At 44.5% G+C, this 14,213-nt stretch overlaps 1 protein-coding gene across 4 annotated transcripts in view; it reads right to left on the reverse strand.

Moving 5' to 3' along the window:
• LOC146776237 (dynein axonemal assembly factor 1-like) overlaps nt 1–14,213 on the reverse strand; it is a 668,903-nt gene that overhangs the window by 21,394 nt on the left and 633,296 nt on the right. For all 4 annotated transcript variants that reach the window (XM_085638027.1, XM_085638025.1, XM_085638028.1 and 1 more), the window contains one exon: nt 11,925–12,294. In XM_085638027.1, the coding sequence (XP_085494153.1) occupies nt 11,925–12,294 (370 nt within the window). The remainder of the gene's footprint in view (nt 1–11,924; nt 12,295–14,213) is intronic.

The following is a 14,213-nucleotide window of genomic DNA, read 5'->3' on the forward strand; positions in this document are numbered from 1 at the left end:
AAACACATGGCACATGAAATATGAAATGAGGCCTAGTCAAATGCTTTTTAAAAGGGGCACTTTTGGTGCATGCAAAGTGAAAGACATAAAATGAGGCCTGGTCAAAATGCTTTCAGTCTGAAATGCTTGTGCTGAATTAACATGTGTTTTTGCAGTGTAGAGAAACTCGTGATTGCAGTTTTCCTTTTTAGCTTTGAAGATAAAATGGAATGTGTTCTCTCCTCCCAGCTCCTTTCCCTTATAATCTACACTCCCTGTTCCCGTCTCAAGAGACTCTGGCTTTGATGCATATTTAGACAATGCATATTCAGTTCATAACACATCTTTTTATAATGTGTATTAATTAATCAACCATGCGACCAACACTACACATGGGGCAAAAGCATTTTGCATGAAAAGCTATCTAAAACATTAGAGCATTTTGCTATAAGTATGAATTAACTGCTTGAGCTTTGAAAACTTGCACTGGTGCATGTTTATGCTATGTTGCACATTTTTGCTTGATGTGCACAAAACTGCTTTAAACTAATAGCGTTTGCTAGGTAACAACTAATACAGGGTACTAGTTTGGGGGAGGTAAACATAATGGGTTTTATTTAATAATGTAATACTCTTTTGTGTTTTTTTTGTTTTTGGCCTACTATAAAATGGCTGCCTGGGAATCCAGCATGGCTGGGAATTGTGCTGAATGAGAGACGCATGCGCAGAACCAGCTTGCCTCAAGTGAAGACACATGGGTAAAGGCCACAACGAAGAACAAAAGTTACTTACCTGTAAACTGTGGTTCTCCAGTATTGGTGTCTTTCATAGATTCACATGCTTGAATATTCCCCGTCGTCGAAGTGGGAGTCCCACGGTACATAATATAGCAATATAGTAATAACATAAGCCTAATAGGCATAAAAGAAAGAAAAACCATAGAGTTTTCATGGTTAGACAACTTGTCACCTCTATAACATATCACTGTCGTTATGTTCTAGGCCAAATCCAGCCAATCAGTTGTCTGCACCCTCTAGAACCCTCTCCCCAGAGACTCAGGCTCTCAGATTTTCGTAGCACAAGAGTGACATATAGTCAAATACATAATTAGAGCCTCTGAGGGGAGGTGGGTGGGTCGCATGTGAATCTATGAAAGACACCAATACTGGAGAACCACAGTTTACAGGTAGGTAACTTTTGTTCTTCTCCAGTATTGGGGTGTCTTTCATAGATTCACATGCTTGAATAAGAGTAGTGAGCAGTGAATCAGAATAATACAAGGTACATAAGCATCAAAACAATAGCATATACAGTGCAAAAGACTATATGCATATAAATATACATATATATATATAAATATATACATCTATACATAAATAAATAAATAAAAGTACCTTGTATACAGGAGGAGGGAAGCATCAGAGGCTCACCTTATTTAAAAAGATTACGAAGGACTGCTTGTCCCACGGCTGTATCCGTGTTATCTGCAGCATCCAGACAGTAGTGTCTCGTAAAGGTGTGTCTGCTGGACCATGTCGCCGCTCTACAGATGGATTGAAGAGGGACTCCAGCAAAAAACGCAGTAGAAGAAGAAACCTTCCTGGTGGAGTGCGCTTTAACGGTAGCAGCGAGAGGTTTCCCTGCTTGTTGATGACAGAAGGCAATAGTAGAAGATATCCAACGTGCTGTAGATTGTTTGCTGACAGGATGACCTTGTCGCATCCGTCCGTAGGCGACAAAGAGTTGGTCATTTTTACGAATAGCAGCAGTTCTCTGAAGATAAAATTTGAGGCATCGTTTGACATCCAAAGAATGAAGTGACTTTTCTGCAAAAGTTTGAGGATTTGGAAAAAATGTTTTTAAAACAACCGGCTCATTGAGGTGGAAATCAGATGGTACCTTAGGGATAAAGGTCGGATTGGTGCGAAGCAGGACAGAATCTTTAGTAAATTGAAGAAAAGGTGGGTTAATGGTAAATGCTTGCAAGTCACTGACCCGGCGTGAGGATGTAAGAGCCAGTAGGAGAGAAGTCTTCCACGTGACATATTTGAGGCTGACCTTATGGATTGGCTCGAATGGCGATCTCATGAGCTGCGCCAATACAACATTGAGATGCCAAGGAGGAGGAGGCCAACGTATCGGAGGAAACATTCGGAAAAGCCCTTTGAAGAATTGTTGTATTACTCTTGACGAGTAAAGGGAGTTAGAGCCATCTTGTCGGAATCGTGAGATTGCTGCTAAAAAGACTTTAAGGGTAGCGTATGAAAGACCTGATTTTGCTAGGTGCAAAAAGAAAGGTAAAAGTTGTTCCGGCTTGGAATGCATTGGATGAATATTGGCATCACTGCACCATGAACAAAAGCGTTTCCATTTTAGTTTATATGTTTTCACAGTAGAAGGAGCTCTAGCTTTTGCTAAGACTTCTCTGCAGTCCAAAGGGATGTCCAAATTCACAAATTCAAAGTACTCAGGTTCCAAGCCGCCAAGTGTAGAGATGCAGGATCGGGATGACAAATTTGACCGTGTTCCATGGTCAAAAGATTCGGAAGAGGACAAAGCATGATCGGTTCGCACTGAGACAGGAGCAGCAGTTCCGTGAACCATATTTGTCGAGGCCATCGGGGGGCTATAAGGATGAGACGACAGGGTTCTTTCCTCATTTTCCGTAGAACCTTGGGGACCAGAGGTATCGGTGGAAAGGCGTAAGCATAAATTTTGGACCAGTTCATCAAAAAGGCATTCCCGCACGACTTTGGTTGGGGAAGCCAACATGCGTAGAACTGGCATTTTCGGTTCAGATAAGTTGCGAAAAGATCCAGATTTGGGGAACCCCATAGTTGGAATATATGATCCAGAATGGGTTGGTGCAATTCCCATTCGTGATTGGTCGTGGAGAATGTTGGACGCTCCCGGAACATGCACTGCTGTGAGGGCGATGTGATGTTGAATCGCCCAATCCCAGATTTTTTTAGCCTGAAGGGACAACAGAACGGACCTCGTGCCTCCTTGCTTGTTGATATAGTGCATGCACGTTTTGTTGTCCGTCTGGATCAACACCGTGCTTCCATGAATGATGGTTTGTAAAGCTTTGAGAGCCAGAAAAATGGCCAGTAATTCTAACAGGTTGATGTGTCTTGTCTTTTGATGAACCGAGCACTTGCCTTTCACAGTTAGTCCCTGCAAGTGGGTGCCCCAACCCTCGAGAGATGCGTCGGTGGTGAGGGTGAATTGTGGAGTGTCCGCCAGAAAAGGACGCCCCGCGGAGACATGTTCTTCGTGAGTCCACCATAAAAGAGCCCTTTTTAGGCGAAGGGTGACTCTGACTAGGTCGTTGAAAGTGCCTGAGACCTGAGCCCATTGCTTGTCCAGTTCTTCCTGGACAGGTCTCATCTTCAGGCGGCAGTGAGGGACTAAAGGAATGCAGGACGACAGCATCCCTAGGAAAGATTTCAACTGTCGGACAGAAACAAACTCTTTTAGGTGGATAGAGGTCGCTAGATCGCGAAGACGTTGTCGCCGTTCGTGCGACACAAAAGCTTTCCCTAGACTGGCATCCAGAATGGCTCCCAAGAACAATCTGTTTTGAGCCGGGCGCAACTGAGAGTTTTCTAAGTTCAGTGTGAGGCCCAGAGATTGGAACAGGGATCTGCATAACAGAGTTTGTTTGGACGCTAGGTCGAAAGACTTCGCCTTCAGAAGGCAGTCGTCTAAGTAGGGAAAGATTTGTACTCCCTGAAGACGAAGGTAAGAAGCCACCGGTGCAAGGACTTTTGTGAACACTCGGGGAGCAGAACGAAGGCCGAATGGCAGGACCTTGAATTGAAAATCTCGTCCGGCCACCCTGAATCTGAGGAATTTTCTGTGTCTTGACAATATGGGAAGATGAAAATAAGCGTCTTGCAGATCTAGAGTTGTCATGAATTCTCCTTGAGAGAGAAAAGGAAGTACCTCTTGTAGGGACAACATACGAAAAGTTTGTGTCTTTATATATTTGTTCAGGGCTCGTAGATCCGAAATGGGACACCATTCTCCCGACTTTTTCTGTATAAGGAAGAACCTTGAATAGAACCCCCTGCCCTTCTGTAGTTTTGGTACCACTTCGATCGCGCCCTTTCTCAATAGAATATTTAGCTGATTCAGAAGCTCTTTCAAGTGTGCAGGCGGGGGACCTCTTGATGGAGTATTTGGAGGAATCTTTATAAATTCCAAAGCGTGTCCCCTGCGCACAATATCGAGAACCCATTGATCGGTGGTTATTTGCGACCATTTGGAGTAGAAGCGGGAGATTCGACCTCCAAGTTTTGGAGGAGTCCGTGACTGAGGGTAATGAGAGTCATTGTTTCTTTGAGGAATCCTTTCCTCTGTAAGAAGATGTGCCTCTGTATTGCCTGTAATTGGAAGAATTTTGCTGCCGATAAGATTGCTGGTTTTGAGAGGAATAGCGGCTCTGTCCTCAAGTACCTTGACATAAGTACCTTGACATTTACATTGTCCTTGCCTGTATTGGTTTGAATTGCCTCGAAAGGAAGAAGAGGAACCACGACCTCTTGCGCCTCGAAAAGGTTGTTTTTTGAATTGCAAAGACCCTACAGCACGAGCTGTGTCAGTGTCCTTCTTAATTGCCTGAAGGGCATCATCTATATGCTGGCCAAAAAGGGACTCGCCGTCGTAAGGCATGTCCAGGATTTTTGTTTGCAACTCTTGACGAAAGGACGTAGCCCGTAACCAGCCCTGATGCCGGAGGACTGCAGCACCTGCCAAAAGATGGAAGCCAGAAGAAGGCACATCAATGGCGCAATCTATAATCTCCGAAGAAATTCTTTCTCCCTCTTGGAGAATCTTCAAAGCCTCTGGTCTGGATGATTCAGAAATAAGATTAATCAGAGATGAAATGTCTGACCACATTTGGCGATCGTAGCGGCCTAAGATCGCCAAAGAATTGGCCGCTCGTACAGTAGCTGCCGCCATAGTGAAAAAATGTTTCCCTATACCATCCAGCCGTCGACCTTCGCGATCAGGAGGTGCCGACAAAGGAGATGAAGGGTTTCTAGATCGGCGTTGGGCTGCCTGAGTAATAATGGAATCAGGCGAAATTAAACAGGCAGGAGAATTTGGAGGAGCCTTGTATTTTTTGTCTATCCTAGGAAGGATGGCTGGAATCGAATTAGGAGTTTGCATCAATTTAAGGCCCTCTTGCCATATAAAATCAATGATTGGAATGCAGCGGACCTGCTTTTGAGGTTGGTCCTTAAAGTCATATAAGAAACAATCCTCCTCTCTGGTTGTCATAGGGAGGTGAAATCTTTTAGCTGCTCTTTCCATGAGCAAATGAAAACCACCAATGTCAACTGGGGGAGAATCCAAAGGAGCTGGATCAGCGGGAGAAGGTGTTTGAATCTGATAGTTGTCCCAGTCAGAAAGGAGGGAAGCATCATCCAGCTCACCTTCCTCTTTGTCAGCGTCATCATCTTGTTCCTCGACTATATCTTCAAGTGTGATTGGAGGAACCCCAAGAGATTGTTCTCTGGTCACTGATGTAGGTGTGGCTACCGTTTCCCTAGGAAAAACAGGTTGTTGAGGTGTCTGCGGCGTTGGAGTGGTATGCCCAGACCGTGGAAAACGGCAATTATAATCATCCAGCATGTACTTTAAATTGGAAATCAGACTTAAAGGCAATTGTGCCATAGGAGGTTCCTGAACTGGATGCGTGTCATAAGATGAGAAATCATCTTGTTGCAAGTCCTCCTCATCATCATCTGAGTCCTGACATTTAATTAAAAGTTCTGAAGGACTGCGAGCAGCCCGAAATCCGTCATCCTCGTATTCCTCATTGTCAGATGAAAACAGCACTTCAGGAGGCTGCACAGGTGTTTTAAGTGGTATCAGGGTATCCAGAGACGAATGCCGGCATTGAAGCAGAGAGTTTGAAGTCTCTAATGGTAGCAAATCCAGAGTTGGAGTCGTAGCCATCGTTGCTGGTGCTGAAATTCGCCGTTGAATTGCTGTCGACGACGAAGCCACCGTCGACGACGAAGCCACCGCCGACGAGGAAGCCCCCGTTGACGACGAAGTCATCGCCGACGACAAAGCCACCGTCGACGACAAAGCTACCGTCGACGACAAAGCTACCGTCGACGACAAGGCTACAGTCGACAACAAGGCCACCGCCGACGAAGAAGCACTCATCGACGACGAAGTTCCCGCCGACGACGAAGCCATCGTCGACGACGAAGCACTCCTCGACGACAAAGCACCCTTCGACGACGAAGCACCCGTCGACGAAGTCTGCTTCTTCTTATGCTTGATAGCCGTCGACGACGAAGTTAAGGGTAGTGTCGATGAAATGGGTCTCATCTTAACTGATACCAGCGACGACGGTGAAGACGCCGACGACATGATCATCGTTGGCTTCATAGACATAGATGCCGAGGTCGTCGATGTAGATGCGACGACGGCAGCTCTCGTCGACGGAGGAAGCGTTGAAGAGCTCGTCGACGAGAGAGGCAGTTTCTGAGGTAAAAACTGCGCAGATGGAGTCTTAGACGCCTGAGAATCAGATCTCGGGGGCGTCAAGGATACAGAGAGGCCCCTGGGGGGGGGAATCACCCCTCTTGAAGTAGAAGGTTGGGTAGTAATCTTGTCTCCATGATGTTTCTTCACCACCTTAGTTCTAGGAGAAACTTTTTGAGAGTCACAGGACCTTTTCAAAGAGGGAGCAGTTTGGATAGAAGACACACTCTCCACATCTGAAACAGGATTTTCTGAAGTCTTCATCTTCTGCAGCCACAGAAGGAGACGCCCTTCTCTATCCTTCAAAGTTTTCTGTGAGAAGGTTCTACAAATTTTACAATCCTTTACCTGATGTTCAAGATATAAACAATAAATACATTTTTTGTGAGGATCTTCAGAATGAAGTCTCAGTTTACCACAACTCCCACAAGGTCTGAAGAGGGATTTCTTGGTTGTAGACATCATAGACTCAATCTTCTGTGAAATATGAGATGAAAAAAACTGAGCAAGCTCAGGGAGACTCCCTTCACACGATGTGCGGTAGAAAATCTGAGACCCTGAGTCTTTGGGGAGAGGGTTCTAGAGGGTGCGGACACCTGATTGGCTGGATTTGGCCTAGAACATAACAACAGTGATATGTTATAGAGGTGACAAGTTGTCTATCCATGAAAACGCTATGGTTTTTCTTTCTTTTATGCCTATTAGGCTTATGTTATTACTATATTGCTATATTATGTACCGTGGGACTCCCACTTCGACGACGGGGAATATTCAAGCATGTGAATATATGAAAGACACCCCAATACTGGAAAACTGTACATTCTTGTCGTCGTGCCAATGTACCATTGTTTGTGGGAAAGTATCATTCCTGCATGCGATGTGAAAGCAAGGAGGAAATGGACTGATACATTTTTCTGCCTTAATGTTGCATATTTGTATAATTATTGATGGTGAAACATAAGACTGTATTAAGCATCAACGCTTCCTTTGTTAAAACTGGTATGGGTTGGATTTGCAATGAGAACAGGATCGTGAGACCCTCATGTCATCTATGCTAACCAATCACAGTGCGAGTTGCTACTGAAACTGCAACATTATGAGTGTAGTCAGCCAAGAATTAGAGTATAAATAATGACCCCTTAGGGGGTGTGTCGGACTAGAAGAGATAGGAGGAGAGAGGAGAAGGAGCAGATGAGACCAGACATCATGTGGGTTAGGTACGTAGGGAGGAGATTGAGTCCGAGGAGAGACAGAGGGAGGTGGGAGTTCTTGCTCATATTTTTTTCAGAGTGTCCTTGCACGTCATATTTTTGGCAAGGCAGATCACATTCCTCTGTGGTCTTGTGAAGGGCGGGCTGTCTCTCTCTGTGAAGCACAGAGAGGCAGATTGAACAGACCAGGGCAGAGAGTACAGCTGATGGAACAGGTTTAGATGTAGATGCTAAAACTCTAAGTTTATGCTTTGACTAATAAACTAGTTTGAAAAAGATTTATTTGTCTTATGCATTTATTTCTCTTTATGGGAGATTTTTGCCAAGTATTAATTATTGATTAGCCTTGCAAACTCACTCTTGAATTATATTTTTCCTGAAACTCTTTGAAGAGTTCTGACTGGCGTAGAATTAGGGTTTTTCCTCCTTTATGGAGTGCTTTGTATGCAACCTATAATATGTTTTGTATAAATTCTATTTTTCCTATTTTCAATTCTGTAACCTGATTGATATTTGACTAATGAATAAAGGGTCAGAGAACCTTAACTTTTAACTAGAAAATAAAACCCTTTAAAAATACTCACAACTCTCTTTAATGGCTTAAAATATTAATTGCATTTTTGATTTTTCATGTTTATGTAAAGTCTCCTGAAGGTAATACACGGTGGCAAGGGTCCAACAATTAGAAGTAAATGCGGTTTTGCATTGAGAAATTACCGTGAAATTACCGCTGGATTTGTTTCTTACTGGCCCCAGATGCCCATAGAGGGCAAAAAAATAGGGGGTTGGAAGCATTGCCTGGGGGACAAACAACAGGAAGATTGATGCTGCTAATGTCCTTGACCCGTGCCACTATGTGTGCCTCTACTGCCCCGAAAAGTATTTGTAGGTTGCTGAATGGGTTGTGAAGGCCTCTGCTGGCAGAAGGCAAGGCCCCTAGAGTAACCCCAGAACTTTCTGTACTGTTGGTGGAAATGGGGAGCTAGGGCTAGCACGTCCAAGGAGCGAGCCATGGGTTTGCTATTTTTCATAACCGCATTTGCCTTTTCTCCAAAAAGCCTGTCCCCTGAAAAGCGTGTATCCATTAATGATGCCTGGACATCTCCGGAAATTTGGTAGAGTGCATCCAGGCATGTGGTATGAAAAGAAACTGGTGCACAGAGCAGGAACAATCAAGTGTATGGTGTCTAGGCTAGAATGTAAAATCGTTTAGCTGCATCTTGTCCATTTTGGACTGCTTGTGTGAAGGCATTACATAGACCTTCAGGGAGTGCAGGAACTCACATGCCTTGTCCCTGAGGGTGTAACTGTGGGTACATATTAGCATGTTGCATTTAAATAATTCAGTGCCAGACTGCCTGAAGAAACATTTTCCTGACCAGTGCATCAGTCATCTTGGACTCTCTGCCCAGAGCAACCACAGGAAAAGAGTAGGGAATTAACAAATAGAGGCCTGTACCGTAAGGCTCTGCAGAGTTGGATGCCGGAATAAAATCATATGATCACCAGGAGCTGGTCTATGACGCATAGCAAAGAGGCAATCTACTGCTGACACAGAAAATGATTAGACCAGGCCCTCTTGACGGGCAACTGAAGTTCTGAAGTAGATGATCCAGGTTGAAAAATCTCTGTGTGAAGATCTGCTTTACTCTCCTCAGTGGGGAAGGGTAATTATAAAACGTATGCCAACTCCTTAAACACAACAGAAAAAGAGGCACTTTCCTCAGTCGGAGGGCCCAAAGTGAAATCAAGGACAGATTCTGGAGAAGTATCTAGGCCTGTAAGTCAAGGTATAATCAACATTGGTACAATGAGGAGGTAGCAAGGTATTCCACTTCATTATTATCTTGTTGAGCACTTTCAAGACCCCGACGGACCTAAAAAATACCCTCAATCCTCATGAGGTGCTGCTGACATTGTAGACAAACTGGACAGGGGTCATCCTGTGCCATTGGTTGGGTCAAACCCTAGCTGAGGAAGGATCAGAATCTGATGCTGCAGCCAAATTTAAATCTGAAGCTGGCACCAACGAAGCAGTAAGTGGCCCAGATGGAGGAAAGATCAGCGAGACCTGGGGTACCGGGGTGGACTCACAGTCTGGTGCTGGAAGTGCCGAGGCTTAACTTTATCAAGGGCGAGTTATGTCATGGGTTGCGTCTGCCAACAGTAGTTCGACTGGAGCCACCATTGGGTCAGTGGAGCCAGAATGCACGCCAAAGGGATCTTGGATCAGTATGAATCACTGAAGTATGGCCACTTAAAGGGATTCAACTTGCTGAGGAGTAAACGATGGCCCAGGGTATTAGGGCTGCATCAGCTTCAGGTCCCACATCTGGTCCAAATTGGAAGGCAAAGCCAGTTTCAAGTTTGTGAATGTTGAAGGTGATCTGGACTATAACCCCATAACCCCCCCCCCCCCCCCCTGCGCCCCCAGGTATGGATCAACCCTGCTTCTTGTTCCCGTTGATGTAGACTTTGCCTTCCCACTCCTTGGTGGATTTGGGGACATCAGTAACCATTTGTGACAGGGCTTTGAGTCACGTTTAATACTGACGCAACACAGGCAGACTTTGGATGGATCTGTAAATCTACTTCTATTGTCAAACCTTTTGTTAAAGTACAAAAGGGTTTTGATAAAGTAGCAACAGTAGCACAATGGGCAGAAGCAGAGTTTCAGAGGACATGGAACAAGGGCAAAAGAAGAACTGACGTAAAGCGAGCAGGAGTCCTAATGGAAGCCGATGGTGCCACCTGCTGGTGCACGCAAGCTATTGGCGAGGTTTTCCAGATCCAGTCCGGTGCCTGGGGGATTCAGGTGAGGAATCTGCACACTGATGAAGCAGCCATCAGAAATCTGCATTTTTTGGTCTTTGCCCTATAACTGCCCACCTCTACATCAATTTAAATTTTTTATGCAAGTTCAAGATTATACATGGTGACTAATATTAATCTCAATTTTGTGATATCACAGTTTCCTTTAATCTTCACTAATGCCACGAAAAATCATAAAGTGAAATAACAGCTCAATGCTTTCAATGCTTTGAATGTACAATGTACGACTCCATCACTATTATTTGACTCAAACCAGCTGCGATGTCTACGCCCATTTCTATTACATTTAACCAATTTCTTTTTCATGTTCATTGCCTCTTGAATTATGTGCAGTCGAACATCATTTTAGCTTGCATCTAGTGCCCAGTCATCTTCAATAACCAACTATCTAATGAGCACTGTAATCTAATCTTCCAATCGACATGTTCTCAGCTAAGAGATTGTGATTTCTCTTATTAATCAAACAACTTACCAAGCCACCTTCCCTCAAATTCGTCCACGTGTTTAACACTTCCTTCTTTCGCACCCATCCCTTTCCTTTGCATTCTAGCTTTCTGCATCTTTTTCTTACGTCCCTCCCCAAAACATAATGGTTCTGTCACTGTGTCATCTTCAAACACACACTCCCATCCTTAATCTCCCTCTGGTGCAGTGCTTTGCATGGTCTTCTAGAAGTAATCCTACCCTAAAAGCAGTCAGCTTTCTTTCGAAAAGGCTCTAAGAAGCTTTTTTTTCTGCATTAACAACGCTCTCTTGTAAGCATCTACTGGGAGAATAAAGAGGTCTGCACAAAAACATTTCCTCTCACCTTTTCGCAAAGCAGAAAAAATAAGGTCCACTTCCCAGTCTTCAGCATATGACAGGAGGCACCACCAAATTAAACACAGAAGGATGCTCTCTAAACTACCTCATGAAGATATAAAGCGCTAAATAAATGCAACCACAAAACAATACCATGCAAAAAAGACACAATTTCACTCCAGATAGATCTTAAGAATGTTCTCATTTACAGAAATTTTGTTGTTGCATAAGCTACAAAAACTATGGTAAGCTACGTTATCTTGAACCAGACCTGCTTAAATCACATTTTTGAACTAAACGATACCTTTCCGGATAAAACATGTATTCCAAAACATAAAAATTCAAGAATGAAAAACGGCAAGGCTCTCATAAAACAAGCCAATCTGATCAGCTCTAAAGCAGAACCATCGCATCTAAATCTTCTTTGAAAATCTGCCATTTCACAGAGCTGCATGATGTAATTAAGCAATTCGCATTGTTGAGAAAATATAGACGATGTACCTTTGTTTGAATGCTTAGGAGGCCAACACATGATCCTGCAAAGGGAATGCCTGACGACACAAATATATAGTGAGCCTGTCATAACCTTACCAGAAAAATCAGACAAAGCGGCTCGGTTCTCATCTACTTCTGACTGCCATGTATTTTCGACTTTATTCTGAGCTGACCAAGTTGGCAAACTGTCCAAGGTCCCCGAAGAAATCTCTTCAATTAATACTTTTGGTCGAATCCTTTCATCAGTTTCCTCCTTCGCGATGAAGGTTGGGACATTAGTTGATTCTTCTCTGATTTCTTCTATGAGTGGCCTTATGTGTTTGTGGCTCCCAGGTGTCATATTTAAGGTGTCTGACGTGAGGTCTTCTTTCATTTCTACAATCAGCGGTTTATCCGATGCCTCCCATTCGGATTCACTGTCTTCGTCGTCCCCAGAAATGACTTCAATTTTTGGCCGATAAATTTGCTGAAATTATAAAAACGAAAATGAGACATCTCTTTATGCAAAAATAACAATTCTGAATACGTGCATGACTTCTCTAAAACTATAGCGCCTCTCAAAGTAACGTGCGGGACCGGTGTTTTAGGAACATGTCATCATTTGTTTTTATCGTTGGAGAAATTCTGTATGTTGTAGTCAGTATGACCAATTAAACAAATACAAAGTCCGAATCATACATCAACATCCCAAATTACAAAGGTGTCTTGGTAAAGGTCGTTTTGATACCACTGGCCAGCACATTCTGACTCTTGGGCCCACCTATGGCCTTCTGCTAGGTTTTGCAGTTTCTCATTGCTTTGTTTTCCCAATGTCTGCTTTACTTGAGAGCTAGCTGTCTCCCAATTTCAAAATACTTCAGAGATAGGCCTAAGGTATGACTAAAACCTATGATTTACACACGTAGCCCACAGGGCATGGCCAGAAGCCATGTGCAGATGGTTCTGCTTCCATGAGAAATGGCACAGTTATGGCACTACGCCACAGCCAGGTGCCTACAGCCCTCTACTCATGATAAAAGTGTACAAGTCGTGTGTTCTACGTGGCACAGAGGATGCACGAAGGCAGTGGTCACAGTCCGTGGCCAGCACCCACTACACATGGCCAAAGACCTTCCAGAGCGGTTTCAGAAACCCAGTAAGTAGGAGTAGGCCTCGCCTGGCACCTTCGTCTGCTTCAACTGCCGAAAGTGGTGCAGAGTTGTTTCATACTCTGCTCAAGGCCAAAATAGATTTTTTAAAAAAGGAAACAAAAGAATTCAAATAAAACACTTGTATAAACAGAAGTTATTCTTCTTTGCACAAGGAAGGAAACAAGAAAATAAGTTTTGTTATGAAAAATACAAATACAATATCGAAAGTAATTTAAAAACTTCAGTTGAAGGACATGATTGCTATAACCGAAACCTAACTGCCTGTGAAAATCATAGGCTGTGGTGAGCAACGCATTCCATGCCCTTCTCATGACCTAAGCGGTACAAAAGGGGGTGGTGATGGACGGAGCATCAGACCCAATCAAACACTCACACCCAGTCATCAGATCTGGGTTTGATCCATCACCGTTCTTTAGCCCACTGTGCCACCCCAGTTCAGACATGGCCATATGCAAATCAGTCTGACCCTGTGCCTCATGGGAACAGTCCAGCCCGAACTGCCAAGCCTTGCCTTCCCTGGACCGGAAACAAGCTTCCTAGGACCGGTTTCTGGCATTTCAGCCGTCTTCAGCCAGGCTTGCTTGAATCCAGTGGCAAAGTGAGCAAGGGACTCACGTCTGAGCATACCCTGCCAACTTATGGCGAACAAAGCGGTACAAAAGGGGGTGGTGATGGACGGAGCATCAGACCCAATCAAACACTCACACCCAGTCATCAGATCTGGGTTTGATCCATCACCGTTCTTTAGCCCACTGTGCCACCCCAGTTCAGACATGCCCATATGCAAATCAGTCTGACCCTGTGCCTCATGGGAACAGTCCAGCCCGAACTGCCAAGCCTTGCCTTCCCTGGACCGGAAACAAGCTTCCTAGGACCGGTTTCTGGCATTTCAGCCGTCTTCAGCCAGGCTTGCTTGAATCCAGTGGCAAAGTGAGCAAGGGACTCACGTCTGAGCATACCCTGCCAACTTATGGCGAACAAAGCGGTACAAAAGGGGGTGGTGATGGACGGAGCATCAGACCCAATCAAACACTCACACCCAGTCATCAGATCTGGGTTTGATCCATCACCGTTCTTTAGCCCACTGTGCCACCCCAGTTCAGACATGGCCATATGCAAATCAGTCTGACCCTGTGCCTCATGGGAACAGTCCAGCCCGAACTGCCAAGCCTTGCCTTCCCTGGACCGGAAACAAGCTTCCTAGGACCGGTTTCTGGCATTTCAGCCGTCTTCA

This window comes from Triturus cristatus, chromosome 12, assembly GCF_964204655.1.
Source record: "Triturus cristatus chromosome 12, aTriCri1.1, whole genome shotgun sequence".
NCBI lineage: Eukaryota > Metazoa > Chordata > Amphibia > Caudata > Salamandridae > Triturus > Triturus cristatus.